This window comes from Antrostomus carolinensis, unplaced genomic scaffold, assembly GCF_000700745.2.
Source record: "Antrostomus carolinensis isolate BGI_N321 unplaced genomic scaffold, ASM70074v2 scaffold31554, whole genome shotgun sequence".
In the NCBI taxonomy this organism is placed as follows: domain Eukaryota; kingdom Metazoa; phylum Chordata; class Aves; order Caprimulgiformes; family Caprimulgidae; genus Antrostomus; species Antrostomus carolinensis.
Genome location: NW_010309301.1, coordinates 50,414 through 75,254, shown reverse-complemented (window position 1 = coordinate 75,254; position 24,841 = coordinate 50,414). Strand labels below are relative to the sequence as shown.

Sequence of the window (24,841 nt, the reverse complement as noted above, 5' to 3'; positions counted from 1 at the left end):
CAAATTTCTAAATACATTTTGCTGCATCTGGGAGGGCAAGTAAACTGTCTTTTGCAGCCAGTTCTGGAGCCTTGGCTTGGCAGTCCTCAACGGGATGTCTGTCCAGCAGGAGAAATAGCACATACCACTATCACAAAATGCAGTTTCTTTGATGGGAGTGGTACATTTTAAAACGGAGCACAAGTCACACGCTGCCTGGTTTTACTGTGTGTTTTAACAGCGTGCTTCATGGGATCTTACTGGGTGACTAGCAATGTGTTTTATGTAGGTGCAGTCTGTTCAGAGCCATAAAAACTGTTTTAAGAAAAATTTGTAAACATAATTGATGTGTTCCTACCTCCCAGACCTTTAGTAAAGGGGGAGAGAAGAATGTTCTTTATCATGCTTCCCAAGGTCCTTGGGAGGGTTCCCAATGATCTATTCATACGTTAAAGGAATTTCAAGCACTGTTCTTAGAAACATTTTTGGCAGAATATTATCTCAGTGATTCAGCTCAAAGACTTAATGCCAAAATTCCTGGTTGGGATAGATACATGACTTTTTTTTTAAAAATCATAAATTATTTTCGTCTGACTTAGCCTGTAAGTAAAAAGAAAACACACTATGTCTAGAAGTGTAATTTCTGTCCAAGACAGCTGCAGTATTAAGGAAAATAGCACGATTCCGAATATATTGTAATGTCGTTATGATCCAGTGATTTTATGTGCTAGTAGTGATTCTGTTAATCCTTGGTAGAGACAGACATTTTAAGACTCTGTTTTTCCTGACTCTTTTTTAGATACAGTTTAGTACTATAAGCTGCTTTTTAAATATCTTATTATGGAACTATATTGACTAAATATATTCAGAAATGAATATATTTTGGAAAAAAACTTAATTCTGATTTCTTCCTTTCCCACCAAATACCATGTGCTAATAGTAATAAAAACCAGGACATCGGCAGTCTGGTAAAACATTTTTAATTCCATTGCATATGTTGCCAGAATGTCTGTTGCATCCACTTATGAAACAGTTTCATCTCTGGCCTTGTAATGCATTGAGTTTTGTTCTTAGGAATACATGTGCACACACACTAATCAGTAAAGACCATGGCACTGTGCCATACCTTAATGTAACTGTGTATGGTCCTTTAGATGAAACTAGTAAATAGTGCTGATTTTTTTTTTTATGCAGCATCCAAAGCCAGGATGAAATAAAGACTAAAAGGTTATAAAAACTTATTCAAATCAAGCGCAGAATTCTCTGTACTTGCCTTTTTTGTGTGTGTGAGTGTGTGTGTGAGCAACTGTGCAGGGCTCAGAGTAAGTGTTGAGGACCTCCAACTTTTCCTATTTGAATTCTTCATGCTATGCTGTTAAGTCAGAGGGTTAATGATGCTAGTATGAAGCTATGATTAGTAAATATCCTCCCACGTGACCTGTCATGCTGAATCCAGGGAAGGAGTAGATTTTATTTTAAATGGAAGTTGGTGATGAAAGTCTCCGCAGAATGCATGCTTGAGCACAGTGCTGGGAAGTCTCCCACATCATAAATCTTAGACTCCTCCAATGGAGGTTACAAAAGTTTTGTACAAAATACAAATGCCCACTCCTCCCCTTTCAGGTGTTCTTAGTAACATAAAATTGTGTTTACCATTCCAAACAGGAGGCTGCTTCTAACCTCACATCTGTTTACATCAAGATGGCAAACTGTCTTCAGTTGCATACCTTTCTCACTTTTTTAGGGTTTTTACCAACCAGCAGTTCTTAAGCTGTCTGGTTTCTCACTTGCTTTTCATTTTCTTTGCTCTTTTTGTTAATGATTCATTAAGAAAAAACAGAGTCGTTGCTTTCACACACTCTTTAGGACAGTGCAGTATGTCCCACTGTGTGTTTCTGATTATCATGTACCTCTGACAACTAATACAGAAATTAAGGTTTAACTAGTAAGAGTTCTTTTACTTAAACTTTATGAACATTATGTCTATTATGTACATTTTCAGATATGGATGAATGCAGCATAAGGAACATTTGCCTCAATGGGATGTGCATCAATGAAGATGGCAGTTTTAAATGCATTTGTAAACCAGGGTTCCAGTTAGCATCTGATGGACGCTATTGCAGAGGTGAGCACAGTAAATTAAGAGTTCCCAGAGCTTGTGAGTCGTATCCCTCTGGTAGCTTCAAGAATCACCTTATTTCCTTACAGTGATCCTTGGGGACAAGAAATACTGGGCAGATTTCTCATCAGATATGTTTTTTTAATCAGCTAGAATGATTTGTCATTGTGCAAGAGAATACTCAGTCTTCTCGACAGTGTTGAGCAACTGCCCTTACCAGCCAGTGGGAAATAATCTTTGATCAAGGACTGTGTGATCTGAACTAGTTAAACTCCAGGTTTTTTTGCTGATGAGGTCTTCTGCAGTTTGGCTCTGGTATATCTCACTTTTTGTGTTTTGCCCTTGAAAGTTTTCTGCCATTGGCCACCCAAACATCCTGGCTCATTGCCTTCTTTGGGTTTTTCTCCCATTCCTACCTGGGTGTTCCTAGTCAATACAGCATCTCTGAGGAGTGGCCAGCACCCCATGTGACTGAGATGCAGACATGAGCACCACAGCAAGATTGTCTTTTCCGTTTGCTGCGCTAGCTCAGCAATACCCCCTGTGGGAGACACTGCTGCGTTCTGGTTCCTAGTTATGTCATCAGAGTTTCCATTCAGTCCTGTCAGGAACTGGAAGTTTTCTGTGTATAAATCTTCATATTTCAACAAGTTTTATAGGCACAAAGCAGAAGTTGAATAAGGAATAAACACGTGCTGGGCCAAGTTACTTACGGTTTTTCTTTGGAAAAATTTTAAATCTTTTAACTCATGGAATCAAGGTAGAAAAGGTGCTTGCTTACACTGTGGCAAATTTAAAAAAATATCACACTGGATTGATTACACAGCAGCATCTTGTTATGGACCAATAACAAAAGTAAATGTTTGAATAAATAATTTGGTTTGAGAGTTAGTGACATGAAAAGTGAATTGATTTGAATCCTGTTGCTTCTTGAACATTATACCAGTTTTAGGTCTGAACTACCTGGTGTCTAGACTTAGCCTTTAGATCCAAAGCAGGTCAATAGATCCAGCAAAACCTCTGGAACTTTTCTTACATTTCACAACTTTTGCACTAGGTATGCAGGACAGTGCTACCCAGCCTTCAGGTGGAGGAATCATGTATTTCTCATGAGAGATGACCCCATTCTTGCTTTGTAGTAGGGTTTTTTTGATTCAGAGAACAAATTGTTCATTAGTTTCTCAAGTGAATAAATGTGCAGATCCATACAAGTGCCTCTTTAGCTTAACAGCTACTGGCTGTGTTGGCTGCAGCCTTCACACTCTTAGAGCAATCAGCTTGATTTCCTCTTACCTGTTTTCCAAGTGGTAGGTGGGTATCTGTGCTTTGCCAAAGGTTATTTTCCAGCTGGTCTATGGGTGGGATGGCAATAAGACTTGGTCTCAGACTTGGCAGGGAGGAACTTGATGCCCATCAGGCCTTGGCACATGAGCCAGTCATATTTCCATAGACCACTGGCTGCTTTCTGTATCGTGACTCATTAATGCAAGCTCAGCCCAAATGCTTGTCTTGATTTTTCCCTTGATCATCTTTTGGTATTTCTCTCTCTCTCTCTCTCTATCGCTCTCTGTCTCTCTCTCTCTCCATCCGCCCCCATCACTCTGTGCACTGAAATGCCATCCAAGGAGATGGTATGTAAATTGCTTCAGACTACTTAAAAACCAATGGTACTCAACTTCACAGCCTCTGTTACATGCCTTCTGGCTAAACAGGAGTATGGGTACAGCCAAAAAGGGGTTTCTGGCCCTGGAGAGATGTTACTTCTGTGCATCAAAGGGAGAATATTTGAAAATTATCCAAAATTGCAGGCAACTCAACTGATTTCTACTGAAAGTTGGAACAGATCTTATAGTAAAATGAAAGATTTCTCCCACTGCTTTTCAACACTTACAGTAAGCCTTGTTCTCTGTGAATGAGCATGCAAATATTCATTGCATGTTAAAATTGCTATTGGGTCAAAATCAAACGAGATTTTGAGACCTTGACACCCAAATTACCCTTTTTCCCAACTTCATATTTGTCTCCTTTCTTCCACTTGCCCAAAGTATCATGAAATAATTTCCAGGAATGTAGTGGCTAGAGAGAGCATAACTCACTGGTAAATGTCTCACGTTAGTGAGTACATGTTTTCACATTAGTAAAAGTTTAAAAGATTGATCTTCAGTCGTCTTTTCCTGTACATTTTAATATTTATCTTTATTGAGTTCTTTCTGTACACACCACATATACAGAGTAAATAACTTCAGTCCTACAGAAGTTGGCCTTTGAAACATTCGCTGTTCATACTGCATATCCTGAGTTTGTTTGTGAAGTGAATGCATCAAGATCTTACACAAGCTTAAACTCTAAACTCATGCTTGCACATGCAGTTAGTGTTCATGCATGTTGGGAAAGTGTGTATGCACAAACTGACATTTCTGCAGCAAATTGGCTACCTGCCTGAGCAATTTTGATATGGAATTGAACATGTGTTTTTGCCAAACCCTTAGAGGATCAGCAAAGGAATATGAGAATTGCAGTTTGCAAAACATTGCTCCTATAAACATCTCATTTGCTGTACTCTAAGCTGAATTTTGAACTATAAAGAAGAATTACTAACCCAAAGTTGGGAATACTGTAATTAACACTTAGTCCCATAACACTGGAATTTAAGTGTAAGTACAGGGCTTATGCTTGGCTGTCTGGTAAAAAATTCCACTCAGGCCTTACGAAGTTATGTGCCAAAAAAGAATGTTACACCACAGTCTTGTGTATTCCCTGTAATACAAGACATATTAAACTTATTCACCATTAGCTTCCTCCACTGATGATTTGCTGATAATTTTTCAGAAATAATTACATCAGGCAGGCAGAGGTTTAAAGCATTATTTCTGTTCCATACATTGTTTCATCTTTAGACCAAACAGGAATTCCCTAAATTGAAAGCTCTTGCAAGGCAACTGAAAGTGGCAGTTTAGTAGTCTGAGTAAATTTTTCCTGGTTAAAATTAGAGTACTTAGTGTACCCAGCTGGCACTACTGAACAAGCTAAGCAGAAAAAGCAAAAATTCATTGGACATGGAGAATGAGTCCAGTAGTTGGTTTTCCAGAACCAGGTTGAGGTACTCTGGCAAAAGCCAGAAAAATGAGTGGTTTTGAAGTTGTCCAAATAGCGACTTTTACCACAGAAGACAGTGGAATGTTGTCAAGGTTAGAAATCTGGACTTTATGCCTACGTGTGCAGCTGATTTACTGGTTGGAATCTCAGCCCTGGTAAAAGCAGAGATTTTTTACCCCATCCTTACTGGAGCCAGGATTTCAGCTGATCTGTGCAATTCAAAGTGACCAACTTCACCTTTCTATGAAACATCTATAACAGTATTTTCAACACATTTATAAATTGGTACAAAAGAAAATGGATTGCACATTTAATACCTTACTAGCTAACAAAATATTTTTTAAAAGTGAACTACAGGAAAAGGAAGAAAGTAACTTTGCCTTTCTGGTTCTATAAGTAACCCTAAAAAAGGAAAGTTAATTAAAAAATATATATATATATTTTTAGGAGAACATTTATCTATCAAAGGAGTTCAGTGTTGTCTAACAAAATAACTGTCTACACTGTTAAATACCATGGGCACATTTTTAAGTCCCAGCTCTGTTTTTACTGACACTGAGTAAGGACTAAATTTAAAGAGGGAAAAGCATTTAAGATTTGTCTGAAACAGAACAAAAGATTGCAGGATGAAATAGAAATTAATTGAGCCCATGTACTTAAATATAACTTCTATTTTAAAATGCAGTTTGAAAAAGGAATCTTGGATCATATAAGCCGTGTTTTATGCCAAACAACACAAACTAAGTAAAACACAGAGGTGTTTCACTCTCAATTTGCCCTTTTAAGGTCAGAAAAAAGGAAATTGTCACACACACTGTCTCTTGTATATATTATGGAGAGTTGTTATGAAGTGATTATTTTATAAAGGTTATACATACTTCCAAACAATATTTTAAACACTCCTTTTCTTAATCGCTTATCACAAAATGGCATACTCTCTGTGTCTAGAGAATGATCTTGCTATTAACAGGATACACAGGCTATATAGTTTTTTTACTAATTTGACATCCCTTTGTTATAGTCTAATATTATAAGTCCTCATCCTTGTATTTTGTTGCTGAGGTCCTTGTTCAATGTACTATTGTTGGGCAAAGATGGTAGCTTGTGCTTGGCAGTTGGTAAGGGCTCAAATCATTAACAAATTCCTTTCCAGACTGGAGTGCAGCCTGTCCATTGAAAATTTTAAAAATGGGCTGTAATGAGTATCTGATAGGAAAACCCAATTGTCATGCAGATCACCAGAGAGACGCTATGTGAGTGGGCAGGGTGGGACTGTGGACATTCAGATCTGCTTCCAAAAACTGAACCCACAGCAGGAGGAAGGGAAATTCTTTGGTGCCTCTGTGAAAGCACCTCATAGCGGGGGTGAAAGATTCAATTTGCTATTTTGACTGATTTCTTACAGCATGAACTGACTTTTACACAGAAAGGGAATGCCCTGTTATGCACTAGAGAAGTCCTTTGTCTTAGCAGTTACAGTTTCCTCCTTCCTCTGATTATGTTTGTGTTTGAATGACCCTTAAATTGGAATATGTAACCGTTGGGAACAAGTTAGGAAAATGTAGTTCCTTTTTGCTCTCCAAGGAGAGTGAAATTGTTTTGTTCTGTTTATTTCCCCAGAATTTTGCATTTTCTTTTTCCATTTCACAGAATGAATTAATCATTATTCCTTATAAAACCTTTACGTGAACTAGTTTTCATTTACGCTTGATATTTTTCTATAGGATACATTGAAAATAAACCCCACAAGTGCAAGTTTCAGCCAGACATTGAACACTATGTAATTTAATTTCTAATAAAGCTCATTCTGTTCTCCCACAGATATTGATGAGTGTGAGACAGCTGGAATATGCATGAACGGGCGCTGTGTGAACACTGATGGCTCTTTCAGATGTGAATGCTTCCCTGGCCTTGCAGTAGGACTGGATGGACGCGTGTGTGTCGGTAAGATAAGCTTAATGTGTGGCAAGTCACAGTTAACCAATGTTAAGGCATTAATGATATACTGACTGACATGTCAAGTTTGAATGTAGAATTTACCATTTTTTCTTGGATTGGTGGGTGGTAGTTATAGTGGATACTAATAGCTCTGGGATATTTACTGTAATAGCTCATTTTTCTTTTTCTTTGCATTTAAAAAGAAAAAATGTGTGGGCCAAATCAAGGTCAGGTAGACTATATAGCGTAGTGCTGTTGGAGGTGGGTAGTGCTGTATCAGTTTTAAGTAGGTGAGAATTTGCCCCGTTTCTGTCAATGTAAAATTCTTCATTTGTCACTAAGCTTAAGCATTTAATTACTCTTTCACCTCTTTTTAAAGTGGGACGTACCAATTTTTCCACTTCTGCCTTGTTTCTCTACAAGCAAAATATGTTTGAGATGTTTAATTTTAAAATTCTAATGTGTCTGACAGCCATTATGGGCCAGTTGTTAAAAAGTTAGAAATGACCTGAAAAGATAAACATTTTAAATCTTATGCACTAGAATAGCATTACTGACTTTTTCTTTGTTTTTTAAAAGCAAAGACAGATTTTTATGTTTAACGAAAGCATATTCTGTGATCTTTTCCATGTGCAAGTTTTTCTTTTTCTTTCATTCTGCCTTTTTTCAGGTAGAAAATGAAAACAAAAGCTTTAGTGTGGCCTTAGTGGCTTAATCCAGGGTGTTGCACCACTGGTGATTTTAGCCTTGATGAGTCAGAGAAAATTAACAAAGTTGAGAGAAGGAGAGAAAATACTTCTTGTTAAAATTAAATCAGTCCTCTGAGAATAAAGTAAACAGTACTGAGTTTTTCAGAAGTTTTGAGATATACTTGGTTCTAGCTCTGAGATCTTGCTACTGGGCCTGTCAAGTTACAAGTGAGTAATATCCCTGTCACATGGCAGAGACATTGTCCCTTTAGCCCCATGGCTTCTTGTTAGTTCAAGGTTAAGCAGTGGTTGTTCTAGTAGTTGCATGTTAAGTCATTAAATGCAGTAACTAGTTTGTATGTCTGACCGTCTGACCTCTTAGGAGCATGAGGAAGAAGAATTTCCTGTCCTGAATAGAGTGAGGGTATGGATGAAAAGCATAGGGAAATGGTGAAAGATGTTTTGTTTTGACAGCTATTTTACAGTGTTTATGACACTCGAGCTAGATTTAATACTACTTGTAATTTATGGCGGTATAGTTGGCTATGGCAGGGTTAAGAGAGATTTCTTTCCTCAGATACACATATGCGAAGCACATGCTATGGTGGCTACAAGAGAGGACAATGTGTGAGACCATTAACTGGTGCAGTTACAAAATCAGAGTGCTGTTGTGCCAGCACTGACTACGCCTTTGGGGAGCCTTGTCAGCCCTGCCCAGCGCAAAACTCAGGTATGACATATTTACTGGTACATATTCTAGTCTAAGCTTTATGTTGCTAAACTATTTTTAGAAGGGTAAAATACAGTTTTTTATTAACATTGTACCCTGAATCAAGAGGGTTAAATTGTCATATAGCATATATATTTTGAGCAGTCTGCTACTTTGCATGTTGGAAGAGTACAGGAGAGAATTTTTTAAGGCAACAGTAAATGCCAGTATCTGGGTCCAGAGTTGTTACATGCATTAAAACAGATTTTCACATGACAAACTCTATTTTGATATATGTGAATAACAAAAAATACAATTTTGACCTGAACTTACTCATAGAAAGGTCTTGCGTAATTCATCTATCCAAATCCTTATGTAGACCTGTCAGTCAGATGTTTGCCTGAATTCTGCATCATTCAAGTGGTCTGAAATTGTTTATACATTAAATAGTCTTTGGATCATCAATGAAAAAAAAAAAAAAAGGTGCAGTTAAGTTGGCTGAGAATACTTGAATCTTTCACTGAGATCTCTACCAAGCAAAGTGGTCTGGAACATAACTTCTCTCTGGCAAGAAAGCAATCCTAATCGTTCTCGTGGGCATAATATGCTTTTAGGGAAGCACTTCTTTCAAGACAACTGTGCTGACACAGTCCTTGCCATGAAGCCAGTAAATAAAGAGACCCTGGTTTGATGGAGGTGACTGGTGGCAGGGAGCTAGTTTGAAGCCCTATTTTGTTGAGTGACTCTTTTCACTCAGCAAATTTGTTGTTACATATAAACAAAATATGCCATTCAATATGTAGTTCAAAAGCATCTAATACTAACATAGTATCTGCTTTGTAGGCAAAAATAACATTAGATTTATTTTTAAATCTCAGTTTTAACTGATAGCTTTATGAAAAACATTAGGAAGACAAATCAGTTGGAACAGATTAGGCTGGTTGAGCTGATGTGAGCTCTGCAGCAGGAACTTGCTGACCACCATTTTATAACATGCTGTGTTGTTTAGAATAGCAAAACACCAAGGAAGTGTTACCAGATAGGAAGGAGCCTTTCCAGCAGCCTCTGCTGATATCAGTGGGCTCTTCTTATTGCGCAGTAGGGTTGAAATCTTTTGTAAATGTTGGACTCTGTATCATTGACTTCTGTTTTATATTTGAATTACTTTAGCAGAATATTTACGTATGTGGAAGCTATTTTTCCTGCGTTATTTTGCACACCCCTTCAGTTGTTAAAAAAATGCCATCTCATGTAGGCTGAAGTGTAGCGTTTCTTTGGGCTTTGAGTGGGGGAGTGAAGGAGAAGATTTCTTAGAGAGGGGTATTGTATCAGCGAGAGTGAAAAAAAAGTCCTGAAAGGAAGATATTAGTCTCTCTGTGCTTCTCAGAAGCTCTTTGCAGAAGTTCCTGCCCTTCTAGACTACAGTTTTGCCGATGTGTGTCCAGAGCAGGTCTGCTTTCTCATACAGTGGCAGTGATTATTTGATTCAAACAGGGTACATATTAATCATTAATCTAGTGATTATGATAATATTGGGAGATATGTTGCATGTGGTTTTCCTTAAAGAGAAGATAGCTAATTCCATAAATATTTGTAATATTTATTAATTTCAGCAGTGTAATTATTTGGTCTGTTATTAAAGTGAAAATATACTGGAAAATACTGACCTATATGGCAATAATTAATGCTGATCTGGCTGTCAGTTTATTCTGTTAATTGTTCTGAATTCAAAAGAACTTTAACCCAGTGGTAATTGGGGTATTTGAGATACTTTGATACATATTTTAATTATTGATCTTAAGGATAAGAAATCCTTGATCTACTCTGAACTCCTGAAGACACTCTTGCTAAATGTGGTTAAATATGGGCTACATTTATAGGAAAAAAATTCTGTTTCCTGGTCACTTTGAATGTGCACCTTGAGCAAGAGCTTGGACTTAGGAGTTCTGGAGAATCTTGCTGTGAATATGTTATGGTTCATTTGTATAGGAAGGCCAGTGTGAAGTTTATGGCTATTCCTAAATGCCTCAGTTCACCATGTGAAGTTTTTACTGATCCATCTTCATGAGCAGATGCAGATCCCAAATATGGTAATAAGTTTCACAGATTGAGAACAGTGCGAAGCTATTAATGGTTTTAGAATAATTGAAAGGCATGTTTTTTCATTTGAGTAATTAATTGTTATATTGTATATGATAATGCTGAAAGCAATGAGCTAAGAAAGAATGTTCCAGTAAGTATTTTAATATTTTTCCAGCTGAATATCAGGCTCTGTGCAGCAGTGGAACTGGCATGACTGCAGGAGGAAATGGTAAGATCGCCTAATGTAATTCAAACTATAACAGTTCTGGCTAAAAATGTTACCTTGATATCCTTGATTTGTTAGACATGCTGGTGGGGATGATGGGAGGAAAGAATGGGAGGAGGCTTATTCACATAGCTGTTTGCAACACATTAGAATAATTTAGGATTAAATGAGTGGAGCATGCCGTTTCACTATTCTACCCTCTCTGTTTTATGCCATGGAATGTATGTGCGTGCTGTTACAAAATAATGGCAAATTTGTGAGAAGTGTTATTACCTATATGACTTAGAAATCATATATGTAAGTCATATTTGCACATTTCTACTGAAATAATCGTGAAGATTTGTTTTTGTCAAAGAGGCCAGGCTGACAGAGTTAGGTTAATTACAGAGAAGGAGCAAATGATTACAATAAAAGCCTTGTAGTCATAAAACTGTGAAACTGCAGACTATGTCAGCTAACGTTCACTAGTAGATTTGCTGACAGTAGAGAGGGAAAAGCATTCAGAAAGGAGGGGTGTTCATGCTTTGGGGAGTGATGCCAGTTGGAAATTCTGTGAATCAGGAGATAGAGGGGGGTATTAGTACATGTGCATCTTTATATGTAAGACCCTAGTTTAATATCCTAGTTCTTATCTACAGTTGCAAGTCTCTTAAATGTCTGTGGGCTAAAGATGGTCTAAAATCAGTGTGAAAGGGATGCTTTTCTCTCTTGAGTGTGAATATTTAGGTGTGAATTCCCTAATCAGAACTACATTATGGAGCAGCCAGTGTTAGTGATATTGGAAATATATCTTTTTCTAGTTTGGAGAATTAACCTCCACAACCCCTCAACAACTGACTGTTTTTTTTGTTTTGTTTTGTTTTTTTTTTTTTTTTTTTACCTTTATGTAGATATTAATGAGTGCTTACTGGATACCGATCTCTGTCCAAATGGAAGGTGTGAGAATCTGCATGGAACGTACAAATGTATTTGTAACCCTGGATATGAAGTGGATTCAACTGGGAAAAACTGCATTGGTATGAAATATCTCATTTTTCATTTTGAAGTCTGATACTTGTTTTTTATCCCCCTTCCCCTTTTTTTTTTTTTTTTTTACTGTTTCATCAGATCCACTAGCTGCTCTTCTGATATTTATGGATTTTTCTCCTGAAATCTTGTTTTAATTTCAGTACTTTGCAATGCTCATAAAATCCTCCACTGTGGAGCTCTAAGGGACGATTGCCATCAGTGACTCAAATCACTGGCAACCAGGCAATAAACATCCAGTTCAGTTAAGTCCAATGAACATGCACTCTGCAGCACCAACGTTTCTCACAATGTCAAGAAGTCAGATCCTGTAATTAAAATGCACCACAGGAAGGTTCTAGGATCACCAGTGTGCTAGGTGCCAAGAGAAGGAGCTTCAAGTAAAAATCCCAAGTGATCATAAGAAGATAAGCATCCCATATGCTACAGAAGGCTTACATGGTTTCTCCCATCTCTGACTTTGGGGAAAATTCCCTTTCAACTTTCAGACAGGGCTATTGGTTTAACTGTGTTAAGTATACTGGCCAGACACAGGAAGGTTATTTTCATTGAAAGCACCAGCAGAATCTGATGGCATGGTGTCTCTAGCTAGGGTTGATTTCCTGTGCTGTAAAAGTGAAAAAAAAATCTAAACCCATTTTTTTTATCACAGAAAAGGTGAGATAAGTTCTCCTTAGAGGTGACCAGTGGAAGCACTGTGGCATGGGACAAAAAGAATTAAAATAAGTGGCAGTCCAGTCCCTTCTCACACTGTCTGGGATGTAGAAAAAAAAAAACCTATCAGATGTCTGCAGCTCCTGTTACAAATTTTAATTTTAGCAATTCCCTTGTTCCATTGCATGGTCCTGTTGAAAGCCCATACCTTAAATACCTTTAGATTCCTTTTTTCCACTCCTGCATTGCTGCATTTTTCCAGACCAACTTTGCACAACTGATTAGAAATTTCTTCTGGTTTCCTGTTAAAATTTATTTGTGACCATAGTTGATGTTGTACTAAGTTTATCCTTTGACTTAGCGCCATGTCAGCACTTATCCCCAAAGTATTTATAAAGAATCATCATATCTTTTCTCAAACTCTATTGGCTAAACTATCCTAATCCACACTTTCAGTCTTTTCATAAAAGCAGAGGCTGCAGCCTTCCCTTGAAGATGACTGATGTGACCAGTGTACAGATGAGATCTGACTAGTGCCTTGTATAATGGTGTCAGCAATTCTCCATTGGCCCTAGAAATATCCTGCCTAAACTGATTCTAGAGTACATTAGTCTTTTCTAAAATACATGTTATACTTCAGGATCAAAGTCAACCTTTAATTAGGAGTTACATCCAGAGTTTTCTCTTCTCCATAGCCTTCAACTGATAAGTTCTCGTTTATAGCATGTTATTGTTATTGGTCCCTAATTGCAAAGTTTTGAATGTTAGTGTTTATATTTCATCTTAATTCTCTCATTCAAATTGTCAAGATTAATTTAGCCTTGCATGATTCTCTATATTGGTGAAAACATCCAGCTTAGTGTTGTCCACAGTTTTTGATCCCATTCCTTTTTTTTATTTCTACATTGCAATTAATATTTTATAGGACCAGTCCCAAGACTGATCCCTGAAAGGCATTGCTAATATCCTTTCTCCATTGTGATTACTCCCCTTTTTAATACACCCATCTGTAATCTCTCCTTCAGCCATCTCTGGAACCACCTTTAAGTTCTTAAATTCCTTCCTGTTATCTCCAGTTTACATAATAATTTTATTTGGATTCTGTACTTAAACCTAAATAGCTTAAGTCATCTTTGTTATCCCAGTCTAAACTATCCACTATCTTTTTTTTTTTTTTTTTTTAAAAAAAGTGTTGATCTATCCTTGATAAAAGTCATGCTGTAATTAATCCCATTTTCCTATTTGTTTCTTTGGCTTTAATTATCCATGTCCCATTTCAGTGTCTGCCCGTAGCTTATGGCATCCCTTCTCTTCTCCCTATCCATCTGTGAGTTTTCCAGCTGCTCCCCAGCCCACCCTGTTGCAGCCCACATCCATGCTCCGTCACAGCTGTTTCCCATTCTTCCGTAATGTTCCACCTGGCCCTCTCTCAATTTTTCTGAACTCCTGTGAAGCTTCCCACACGGTCTGTTTTATTCTGCAAATCTCTCTGCTTTTCCTAGCACTTTTGCTGTTCCCAGCTGCTGTGCTGACCCTCTGAGTCTTCCCAGCTTCTCTCAACACGTTCTGAGGCCTCTCTGACTTAGCCAGTTGTTCCTGTCTGCTCTTGGGGTCCCTCCTGATCTTCACCTGCCATTCATGGCTCATTGCCATTTTCTTGCAACTTCTCTCTAATGACCACAGCTCTTCCAAAGATTTCCTAAGGGCTCTTGAAATTTACCACTAGCATTTCTATTTAAATTTTTCACCTCTGAAGCAAGTGTAGACTTACACTGGCCTTGTTAACCATAAGATCTAAGACAGTTCAGAGCCAGCTTGGAAAAAAATGATGATCAGACCAGGATGACCAGCAAACCTTTCCAGACCAATTCTCTCCTCATTTCTTTCATGACTGTGGGGGTTGCTGGGCAGAGACTGCATAGACCTATTCTACAGTATAGGCAAGATGAAAGTGTGATTCCCATCTTTATTTTGAACCATGGTGTGGCTGTCACATATTATGAATATGTGTAGAAAGGAAGTAAAAGCTCTTGTAAAAGCTCTTATAAAGTCAAAGTAACCTTCTAAAGAATGAAGCTCAGGAAAAAGCCAACAAAAATATAGAGAAAAGGGGGTTTTATTTTTATTTTTCCATATTTTTTTTAAAAAACCCCTAATTTTTCTTTAGGTAATATTTGTATGATTTGAATTCTTATAACTGTTATTGTTTCTATTATTTTAATGATAGTTTTCATGAAGAAGGAAAGTGCAGTAAGTGGGATCTTTAGTGTTAGTTTATTTGGAATGCTCATTCCTATTTGAAATAATTCCAAGCCTGTTGTCTGTTAAAAAAGTCTAGAAAATCTTTTTAGTGTCTTTGAAAAACAATGCAAGTCTCATGTGTGAATATTCTCTCTTTCTCTCCCCTTTGTCTCCTTTTTCTCTCCCCATACACAAAATCTAATGAAATGTGGATGATGGGAGGAAAATTCTGTCCTGGCTTCTATTCCAGAAATGTTTTCTTTCTTAAAAAGTTCCTGATTTTCATTATAGACATTGATGAATGTGCACTGAACATGCTGCTTTGTGACAATGGGCAATGCAGAAATACCCCTGGAAGCTTCACCTGCAGCTGCCCAAAAGGATTTGTATACACTCCTGAACTAAAGACATGTGAAGGTAACACTCCATTTCATCCTAGTTTTATTCATTTGAATTGTTCTTAGATTGTGCCAGAAATACTTTGAACTTTGATGGGGATATAATGTGTAGAGCTAAAAAAAAACCATAAAGAAATTACATGGGGATGTAGGGGAATGAGGAGAGACAGGGCCAAAATTAAAGCATTAGATAACCTCATGGAATGGCCTGTATTAGGTCTGTACTAGCACTCTCCTTATTGACTACTACCAGTGAGCCTACACTGCCAAGGGTGAGAAAAACTTGAGAGGAACTAAGTTTTACAAATCTGTTATCTTGTGTGGAGAACAGAGCCAGGTGGCTCCTACTTTGAAGCCTGTTTGAGCCACAGACAGGATGTGTATCAGATAATTTAAACAACGCAGTCCATCACCACAAAGCAGGGCAATTTCTGGATATCACTGTAAAATTAGATGCTGCTTCCATGTTCAATGTTTTAGTCTTCTAATGTGTTAGTGTGTCTTTAGGACTCGCGCATCATTGGTCTATTGTGAAGAGTTTCATAATAGTGAAACAGAATATGAGAAAAAACTAGTCATGAGGAGAGTTTCTTCTATTTTTCCCTAAACTGAAAAAGGCCATATGTACCATATATATTTTTGTTAATGCTTCCTGGCACTAATGGCAATGTGTTTCTCTTCTAGATATTGATGAGTGTGAATCTAACCCCTGTGTTAATGGGGTGTGCAAAAACACACCAGGCTCTTTTGCTTGTGAATGTTCTCCTGAAAGTACTTTGGATACAACTAGAACTATCTGCATAGGTATTTATTCTTCTGAAGATTTTATGTTTGCTGGTTGAAAGTGTCCACTGACATAGAAACATTGTACAGCAAGTTTAGAAAATACTTTAAAATAAATTGTGTAGATAAATTTAGTGGAAAACATTACAGAAACAATGTTAAGCAAGTGTTTGTTTTCGCCATTACTGTGGGTATATGAAGTGTAAGTAGCACTTGGGAGTGTGGTATGCTTCCATGTCACATTCAAGAGAGCTGAATTTTTTTTGTAACAAATAACGAAATGCTAAGACTACTTTTTCAGGACTATGCTCACCCACTTAATTCCTCCTACAAGAGTGCTGGGCATTTTCTCATTAAGATCTGCTCTCTGGAAAGGCCAGTTTTCTATTTGAAATGGAGCCTGAGTAAGCTGTGTACTGTCCAGACTAGCTCAAGAGCAGCCATGGACAATGCTGTAACTCAGATGCTCTGTGGAATAATAATTTTTTCCCTTACCTGTTCTGGAGGGACAGTAATTTTTAGCTGTTGCCTAGTCAGTGAGGAAAATGTGGAACTATAGCTCTGTCCGATCCTTAGCTATCTCTTGCCACTCCCTATATGAGAAGATCAGATATCCAGACAGGGGGATCTAATAGATTAATGGAAGATCTGGAAAGGGTTCATATATACTCTGTTCTTCTGCATGTGCCTCTAATCTGAGTCACAATAAATACGATGACTCAGATCTTGAGTGGTGTTAATAAACTAGGATTTGCAAGGGCTCTGTGCTGGGATGATTTCAGGCTATAGTCCAGCATAGAGAACAGTAAATTAAGAGCTTTTAAAATAAAATTCGATCTGATGTGGTAGGTTATGATGAAAGGATAACTCTTTTTCATGGTTAAATTAGTGTGTTTGCAAATATATTAATGTGTAAACAATCTGCATGACAATACATTGGATTTTTTCCAAACAGAAACTGTTAAGGGTACCTGTTGGCAGAATATAGTGGATGGAAGATGTGAAATAAATATCAACGGAGCAACTCTGAAGTCCCAGTGCTGTTCCTCACTAGGTGCTGCTTGGGGAAGCCCGTGTACACCATGTGAACGAGGTAATTCTGTTCATTTTTTCTCAGGCATCTGGGATTTTTCCTGTTCTGAGGCTGGTCCAGATTATTGTCATACAACTTTAGGCACAGGCTAGACAAATAACCTTACTTGTTCTGTTATCAAGCACTCCTTCCTTATTCAGTCTGAAGAAGAGAAATCTTAATATTTGAGAGATAGCATGTAGCTGTAGAAGGTTCTAACTTTGAATTTTATAGTAAACATTTTACAAGTTTAAATTCTAAAGGGAAGGGACCACACCTACAGTCTGTAACTTGCAGCATTACTTTAGCATGGTTTGTCATAATTAGTGATCTAGAATTCCTAATGATGTAGCAGTAGATACATGTTCCCCAGAGCTCCCAAGAAAGTGTTTGCAACAAATGGATATTTGGTAATAGAGGGAGGAGAGGGAGAAGCCCTTGTTTTATACTCTGTAGATTAACTGATGACCTAGGGAATCGTCCAGTTGGTCAATAAATGAGTTGAGGTCTCTGCATATTCACTTGATAAAGAGACTGAACTGTGGGATGAGCTGGGAACCCAAGCATGAGCTGATGAATGCAGAAATTTGTATGGGCTGTTATTCCTATATGCTGAAAGCTGCTAGTTTGCTCAAATGTTTAGTTCCATTCATCCTGTATATCTTAGCAGAATTCATCCTCATCCACCCGTGGTAAATAGGGCTGTAATGTGCTGTGATCAAGTTAAATGAATTAATTAATTTGAATGAAGCAGGAATCCTAGAACCACTTTTGGGTTAGCTAGCTAAGACACATGGGAAGCAAAAGAGGATAATGGCTGACACTCTACATAGTTTATGTAGTTGGCCCATCTTATCTCTTTATTATTTCAGAAAATACTGAGATAGTGTCTAAGCACTCAGACTTCTCATAGTAATAAACTCTAGATAATATTTCACATCATCAGTTTTGCACAATAAGGTAATGGTGAGTTTTGAACTGTGGCGTTCTAAAAGTTCACTTTTGTTTGTTTTACAGACCCAATATGTCAAAAGGGATATTCAAGAATAAGAGGAACATTGTGTGAAGGTATTTATTGTTGCCTTAACATAAATCAGAGCTTGAATGAAACAATGTCAGTGTTTGGATTTAAGTGGTTAATTTAGCGTAGAGGAATATTATGCCAAATTCTTACCTCGTGTAGTTCCATTGACTTCATTAGAGTTATGTCAGGGATGAATTTGGTTTCAGTTTGTTTAACATTCCTACATATTCACAGTTTATCTCAAAATACACACTTGCAAATATAGTGTCTACCAGTATAAGGAGATGGTTCTCTCTCTCCAAATACCATTAGCTGAGTAACCTATTTGGGCAAAGTATGCAACTTACATATTTTATAAAACATGGCATTATTGATACAGTGGTATGACAAGCCATTAATATGCCTTCGAAAAAGAATGTTTAAAGACTATATTTCACGTGAAAGGTTTTTTTTTTTTCCTTAACCTTGGCTTTCTTCCATGCAATATTATATGAAATCATACACGTTCTAAAGCATAGTTTCATTGTCTTATTTTTTTTTTAAAAAAGGACATCAGGACAGAGTTAAACTTTGTTTAAATAAAAAGTTGAAGATTTTTTTAAATATGTAGCTTTTTGCTTGGTATGAGATGACTCTATACTATTCTGTGAGAATTGAAGGTTCCACCCTATTTCATCTTCATTTGAATTGTTTTGAACCCCTGGCAAAGTACTGCATATTTCCATAATATGCAGAAGCTCAGAGAGTCTCAGACTGCTGTGGGTCATCCTGACTGACAACATCTGACATGACACTGCAGTTAAAATATTTTTAAAAAATTACTCCCATATGTAGCTTCCATAAAGAAACATTGTTTTTTCCCTTAACAAAAAATAAAATAAAACAAAAAAAAAAAAAGGAGGAACACCCTCACACATATTCTTTGCTTTCCAAATGATGACTGAATACCTTGGCACGTCTGTGCTGCAGACCCACTGTACATAACTTATCTGACCTCAGCAACACTTTCTGGAGTGTGTAAGTGAAAGAAAAGTTAAAAAAAAAAAAGGTGGCCCCACCTATCTCTCTTCACAAGGAAAGTCTTAAAACATTTTCAAAACTGCTGGGATGGAAAGTTTATCCTTCCAAGCTGTAGACATAACTGTTTTCAGCATTTCCTTTACCAGCACTTCGGATTACATCTATTACATGCTTTAATCTTTCTCATTTCAGTGGGACCTGGATAGCCCCAGATTTTCTGGAGTAGTTTCCCCTGCTTTTAACATACTGAAGCCATATTTGGGTTTCAACCAAAGTAAGCATTTTTCAAGACAGGGGAAGATCTCTAGGAAATTTACTGGCAAGTGAGAGACAGGACAAGGGAGTAAGTTTAGTTCCCAAAAGGTGATACTCAATTCTCCCATACACAGCCCATGTAAAATGAGTAATGGACCTTGTGCAAGGAAATAACCAAACTAAATTGGCAATGTTCCTCTAGTTTACGGGTGAGCCCTGGAGTAGTCAGCTGGAATATGGCTCACAGGCTGTGAACTATGTTTCAGTGGTTTCTTACAGTCCAGTGGCCTTACTTCCTGCCTTCCAGTCACTGTGGGCTTTTTATTTATAATATCTGTTTATCCTCCACCCTTCTCCATGTGGTTTGAGAGCTGTAGACTCTTGTTTGCACCAGGAGTTTCGTCTGGGGGCCTAGTGAGTCCAGCTTACCCACTTCTTGATTACTCTATACATGAGTGTTCAACTGTAGATTATCAGAGTAATTCTTTTCTCATTTCTTGTTCTTATCCTCTCCTGTCTTAAACATTGTTATGCTTCATCTTGGGCCATGTTTAATGATGGAGACTTTTTCCTAAAGGCAGTTGCAAAGCATATGCTTTTCATAAAGGACATTGGTGGGAGGACTCCACACTTAGATTACTAAACATTTATTTATGCTTAGGCCAAGCTAACACAATTAATCAAATTACACTTATCCAAAAGTACTAAATTTGCCACTTAAATATAGAAATGTAGTCTTTACTTAATGGAGTTAAACTCTGTGCAGTCATAAGGAGTTTATTTTAATCTATATAAAGTTATAAATGCTGACAAGATCATAAGGCCAGATTTCAAACAGTGTTATAGGTTCCAGAAAGGCCCACAGTGAGTATGAAAATTGATATAATTTTTAAATGTCCCTCTCCTTTTTTGTTACTTTTAAGTTTGATTCCTGTATATGTAGGAATCGCAAATAGCAACATGTATTGTTTCTAATCATCAACAGTTTTCTGTAATTAATTGGTTCTGGCTGACTTGGATAGGAAGTCCTGAATACTTTGAATTTTGTCAAGCCATTTAAACTGCCATGGTTTTGTATTTTATCCTAAAAACCAAATGTTAGAATGTTCATATTTTTTTCTGATTTGTTCATGTTTAGCATGGTGGTGATTACTTTTATTCACATTTTGTTTGGAAATAGATGTAAATGAATGTGAGGTGTTTCCTGGAGTCTGTACAAATGGGCAGTGTGTCAATACCTTGGGATCATTTGTTTGCCAGTGCCCTAATGGAATGACTTTAGATGCTTCTGGACGGACATGTCTTGGTAGGTATTAATTCCATTTACAAGTCTACTAGGGAGGAGTAAATCTATGTGGTGAGCAGTGTTTGTGCTGCATGTTTTCCTACAAGTAAGGAAAATGATTTCTGTCCACATAAGTAATTTTCAAATTGAATCAATCAGGGACATGAACTTAGTTCAACTGGAATATGAACAGATTCCAATGGTAGTAGCTAAAGCCATCACCATCTGCTTAGCTGTTAAATAGCATTGATTTAGTTCCCTACAGATCATCTGTGCTCTTAGCATTCTTCATTGGCAGCCCCACTGAAGTCACCAATGTTGGAAGAGTGAGAGGGGACCATTGTGGGCGGGGGCTCAGGGATGTGGTGTTCCTAGCCACACCGTACACCTTAACGGAGGGTGCAACAGAATATCAAAGTTTTGTATGCTGTCCGTCCAGAGCACCTTATGACCCTTATTGTCCCTTTATGACAGTAAATGCCTAAGATTTGTCTCAGTATAAGGCATAACTTGTAATAATTAAAAGGCCTTATATAGCTATGGTAAGCTGGAAGGCTTAAAATCCTCTTCTGATCCAAAATTTACTTGAAATGTTGTGCACCATTTTTCAGAATGGTGCTTTAAACTTGAACCCTTAATTTCTGAGTTTAGCATTAATGTTTTGCTGTTAAAAAATATGCAGTGTGCTTGGTATGCTCCTCTGAGTCCACAAAAACATGGAGTAAACGGTCCTGTGAAGGGATTCTGGAAAAGGATTCCTCTGCAGTGAACTAAATTTTCTCTTTCTCTCTCAACATACTGTTCAATTGCCCAACAGACATTCGCTTGGAGAGTTGCTACCTGCAGCATGAAGATGAGCAGTGCACCTCACAAATACCAGGCCGACACCGAATGGATGCTTGCTGCTGTTCAGTGGGGGCAGCATGGGGCTTTGAGTGTGAGGAATGTCCTCTGAAGGGATCACCTGAATTTGAAGCTCTTTGTCCAAGAGGATCTGGGTTCTCTACGAAGATAGAGATAACTGGGAAACCTTTCTCTAAAGGTATGGGATCCGTTTGTGGTTCGTTGCTAGCAAATCCTGCTGGCTTTTTCTTTTACTCTTCCATTGGACAATTCCTGTGGGTTTGGAGATATCAGTGATAGTCAGGCACTTCAGTCACCTTAAGGCACATTTGAAAATCCAATTAGGTTTCATGGAAATGAAGGCTAGAATAAAACACGAGATAATTTAGTCTGTGTCACAGGCCATTAAATACCACATAATACTGCAACTTCAAAACACTAAATTTGTGTCTCTACTACAGAGAGACACCTGTAGTGTCACCTCTGTGGCATCTCCAGCTGATGGAATAGATTTGAAAACCTGGAACATCATATTATAAGAACTGGAACAAACTGAGCAGTCAGCTTTGGATAAAAGATAAATCCTTCTTACTTGTGCAGGATGCAATAGCTTTAATTCTATTGTGGAGCAAGCAAGGGAGGGTGAATAATTTTGGGAATTTCTGACGGAGCTTACTTGGAGAAGCAGAGAAAAATGTTTTCAGGATGATAGCTCAAATCAGCAGAATTTAATTTACTGTAAACCAAGTCTTGTTATGACTGTTGTTGGTAAGCTTCCAACATTAAGTGGGAATCACACAGTGGCACCCTAGCATCATGTGCTGAAAGCCATTTTTCCAAGGTTACCAGTGAGGTTAAGCTGGATAGTGTCAGAAGCACAAATAGATGAATATGGTAAAACATATGCTTGTAAAGAAAGCTAGTTACCCAAACCCTAAACATTCTGAAGTCTGAAAGGAGGGGAAAATAAATATGAATGACAGTTGCTGTTGTTAGTTGCAGCCTTAGTTTTGTAAACAGTTACTAAGCCATTCATTATCCATAAAGAAAAGTTACATGTGCTTTTATTTATGCTCATTATGTTTTGTGTGACTCATAGAAGTCACATTTTTTTCCTCAGAAACCAGAAGACAAAGTGGTTCTTTTGGAAGCACTCTTTGCCCTTGTAGGTTTGATCCTCTGTTCACTGAAATCTTACCATTGACTTCAGTGAGTGGCAGATCAGATCCTGCAGGACAAAGCAGAGAGTAATACCATTTTATGGCCAAAAGTGCTCTTGGTAGTTCCAGGGCAGAGTGTCTACACTGTTGATTAGATGGAAATCAGTATCAGTTTATGTAGTGTGGTCTGCAGCTTTCCTAAAAGGAGGAGTCACTATCATGAAAAAGGATGAGCTCTGAAGTTGACATTGTTCTTTTATACACTGTTTTGGTATGAAGTGATAACAACATATATCCTTATTGTTTCATTTTTAGATATCAATGAATGTAAAATGGTCCCCAGTCTTTGTACCCATGGAAAATGCAGAAATACCATTGGCAGTTTTAAGTGTAGATGTGACAGTGGATTTGCCCTTGATTCTGAAGAGAGGAATTGCACAGGTAAACTGCATGGATATATCTCTCATAACTTTGATTTGAAAAGGAAAACTGAACTCCTTTGAAAATACTGTGAATGTGTTTTGTGTTACAGATATTGATGAATGCCGCATCTCTCCTGATCTTTGTGGCCAAGGCATCTGTGTCAATACTCCTGGAGACTTTGAATGTGAATGTTTTGAAGGCTATGAAAGTGGATTTATGATGATGAAAAACTGCATGGGTATGTTTTTTGTAGACCATAGATGTGCAATGTTATGCTATGCGCTAGTATGCTATGCATGCTTTTATTTTTATTTTTTATTTTTTTGAAGATTTGATTGCACCTGGGTTTAGGTCTCTCATTTTGTGAGTCTTATTAAAGCTCACTTTCATTTCATTTCCACTCCAAATGTGACTTTGTTGCTTCTGCAGGATGCCAAAACATAAATGAGCAAGGATTGGGATTTTAGGATGTTAAATTTATCTCCACAGTGCCCATTTTGCTACGTGGGACGCCATCCTGACTTTTGAAGTTAGAGTAGCTTAAAATTTAGAAGAAGCCTTTTTTGATTTGGGGTTTTTTTTGTTTTGTTTTTGTTTTTTAACTGCACTGTGGTGGAAGGGATGACTTGCTGTAGGAAAGGCTCCAGAGCTAATCTAGGCAGACGATGCTGTGATGGGTAGCGGATTATGGAGAGGGATGGGCTGCCACTGTGACAGTGCTGGCCCTTGCAGTGATGTGCTTTCCCTTCTCCCCACAGACATTGACGAGTGTCAGCGCAATCCCCTTCTCTGCCGAGGCGGGACCTGCATCAACACAGAGGGAAGTTTTCGGTGCGATTGTCCTCCAGGCCATCAGATATCACCGAATATCTCTGCATGTATAGGTGAGACACACAGGCAAAATCACTATTGTGCACAGCTTTTTATACCGATCTTGTGCTGCGCGTACATTTACAATGTTTGCTTTAGTATCATTTTCATTCAGACCTAAAAAGTGTTCGTCTTTTTCTTTTGCAACAGACATTAATGAATGCGACCTAAGCACCAACCTGTGCCGAAATGGACGTTGTGTCAACCTGATTGGAAAATATCAGTGTGCTTGCAACCCTGGATATCAGTCCACACCTGACAAGTTATACTGTGTTGGTAAGGACAAAATCTACACAGGCTCTCTAGCAAATAGTGAAGATAAAACACAAATAATTCTTTCATTTTTAGTAGTTGTACATTTTTAACTGTGATTCAAAAATCTAGTAAAATGTGCCAAAATTGTATGCAAAAAACCCAAGATGTGTATGTCCATTACTTGCAAAGAATGAATTAAATTATGGCAACACTATAGTTAACTGTGGAAGAGTTTATTTTCTCTCGTAAATCAAACATTGATGCATAAAATAGCATAGTATTTTAAATGGCGTAAGACTTCAGACTTTGATCATTAAGAGGGAATACCTTGATAAATTCTGAGTTCTATATTTTATTAAAAGTCAGCATTCCTGACAGACCATGGAGTAGAATCATGTGATTCAGTTGAATTTTTCCTAATTTGATCTACGGTTGTTTCAAGTATAGGGCCTTTCCAGTAACTGTTTCCTTAAAGCCATGTTTTGTAAATGACATTTATCTTAAATCGCATATAGTGCTCTCTTCTATATGCATACATTTTGTTGTGCCACGGAAATACATGAAAAATCCACTGGCTTTAATTCTGCCTATTAGATAATTTTTTCCCTTGATCCTTAAAAAAAACTTTGTTGCCTTTATGATACTGTGATAACCCAGCGGTGGTATTGTTATATGTTAAAAGAGAACTGCAGAG

The 24,841-nt window shown here is 37.6% G+C and overlaps 1 protein-coding gene across 1 annotated transcript in view; it reads left to right on the top strand.

Moving 5' to 3' along the window:
* Nucleotides 1-24,841, top strand: part of LOC104523486 (fibrillin-1) — a gene marked incomplete at both ends in the record, with an annotated part of 135,549 nt that overhangs the window by 61,659 nt on the left and 49,049 nt on the right. The window contains 15 exons of the mRNA XM_010166082.2: nucleotides 1,982-2,104; nucleotides 7,016-7,138; nucleotides 8,399-8,551; nucleotides 10,788-10,841; nucleotides 11,729-11,854; nucleotides 15,051-15,176; nucleotides 15,842-15,961; nucleotides 16,896-17,033; nucleotides 18,030-18,080; nucleotides 20,492-20,617; nucleotides 21,414-21,638; nucleotides 22,915-23,040; nucleotides 23,132-23,260; nucleotides 23,781-23,906; nucleotides 24,043-24,168. Of these exons, the coding sequence (XP_010164384.2) occupies nucleotides 1,982-2,104; nucleotides 7,016-7,138; nucleotides 8,399-8,551; nucleotides 10,788-10,841; nucleotides 11,729-11,854; nucleotides 15,051-15,176; nucleotides 15,842-15,961; nucleotides 16,896-17,033; nucleotides 18,030-18,080; nucleotides 20,492-20,617; nucleotides 21,414-21,638; nucleotides 22,915-23,040; nucleotides 23,132-23,260; nucleotides 23,781-23,906; nucleotides 24,043-24,168 (1,872 nt within the window). The remainder of the gene's footprint in view (nucleotides 1-1,981; nucleotides 2,105-7,015; nucleotides 7,139-8,398; nucleotides 8,552-10,787; nucleotides 10,842-11,728; nucleotides 11,855-15,050; nucleotides 15,177-15,841; nucleotides 15,962-16,895; nucleotides 17,034-18,029; nucleotides 18,081-20,491; nucleotides 20,618-21,413; nucleotides 21,639-22,914; nucleotides 23,041-23,131; nucleotides 23,261-23,780; nucleotides 23,907-24,042; nucleotides 24,169-24,841) is intronic.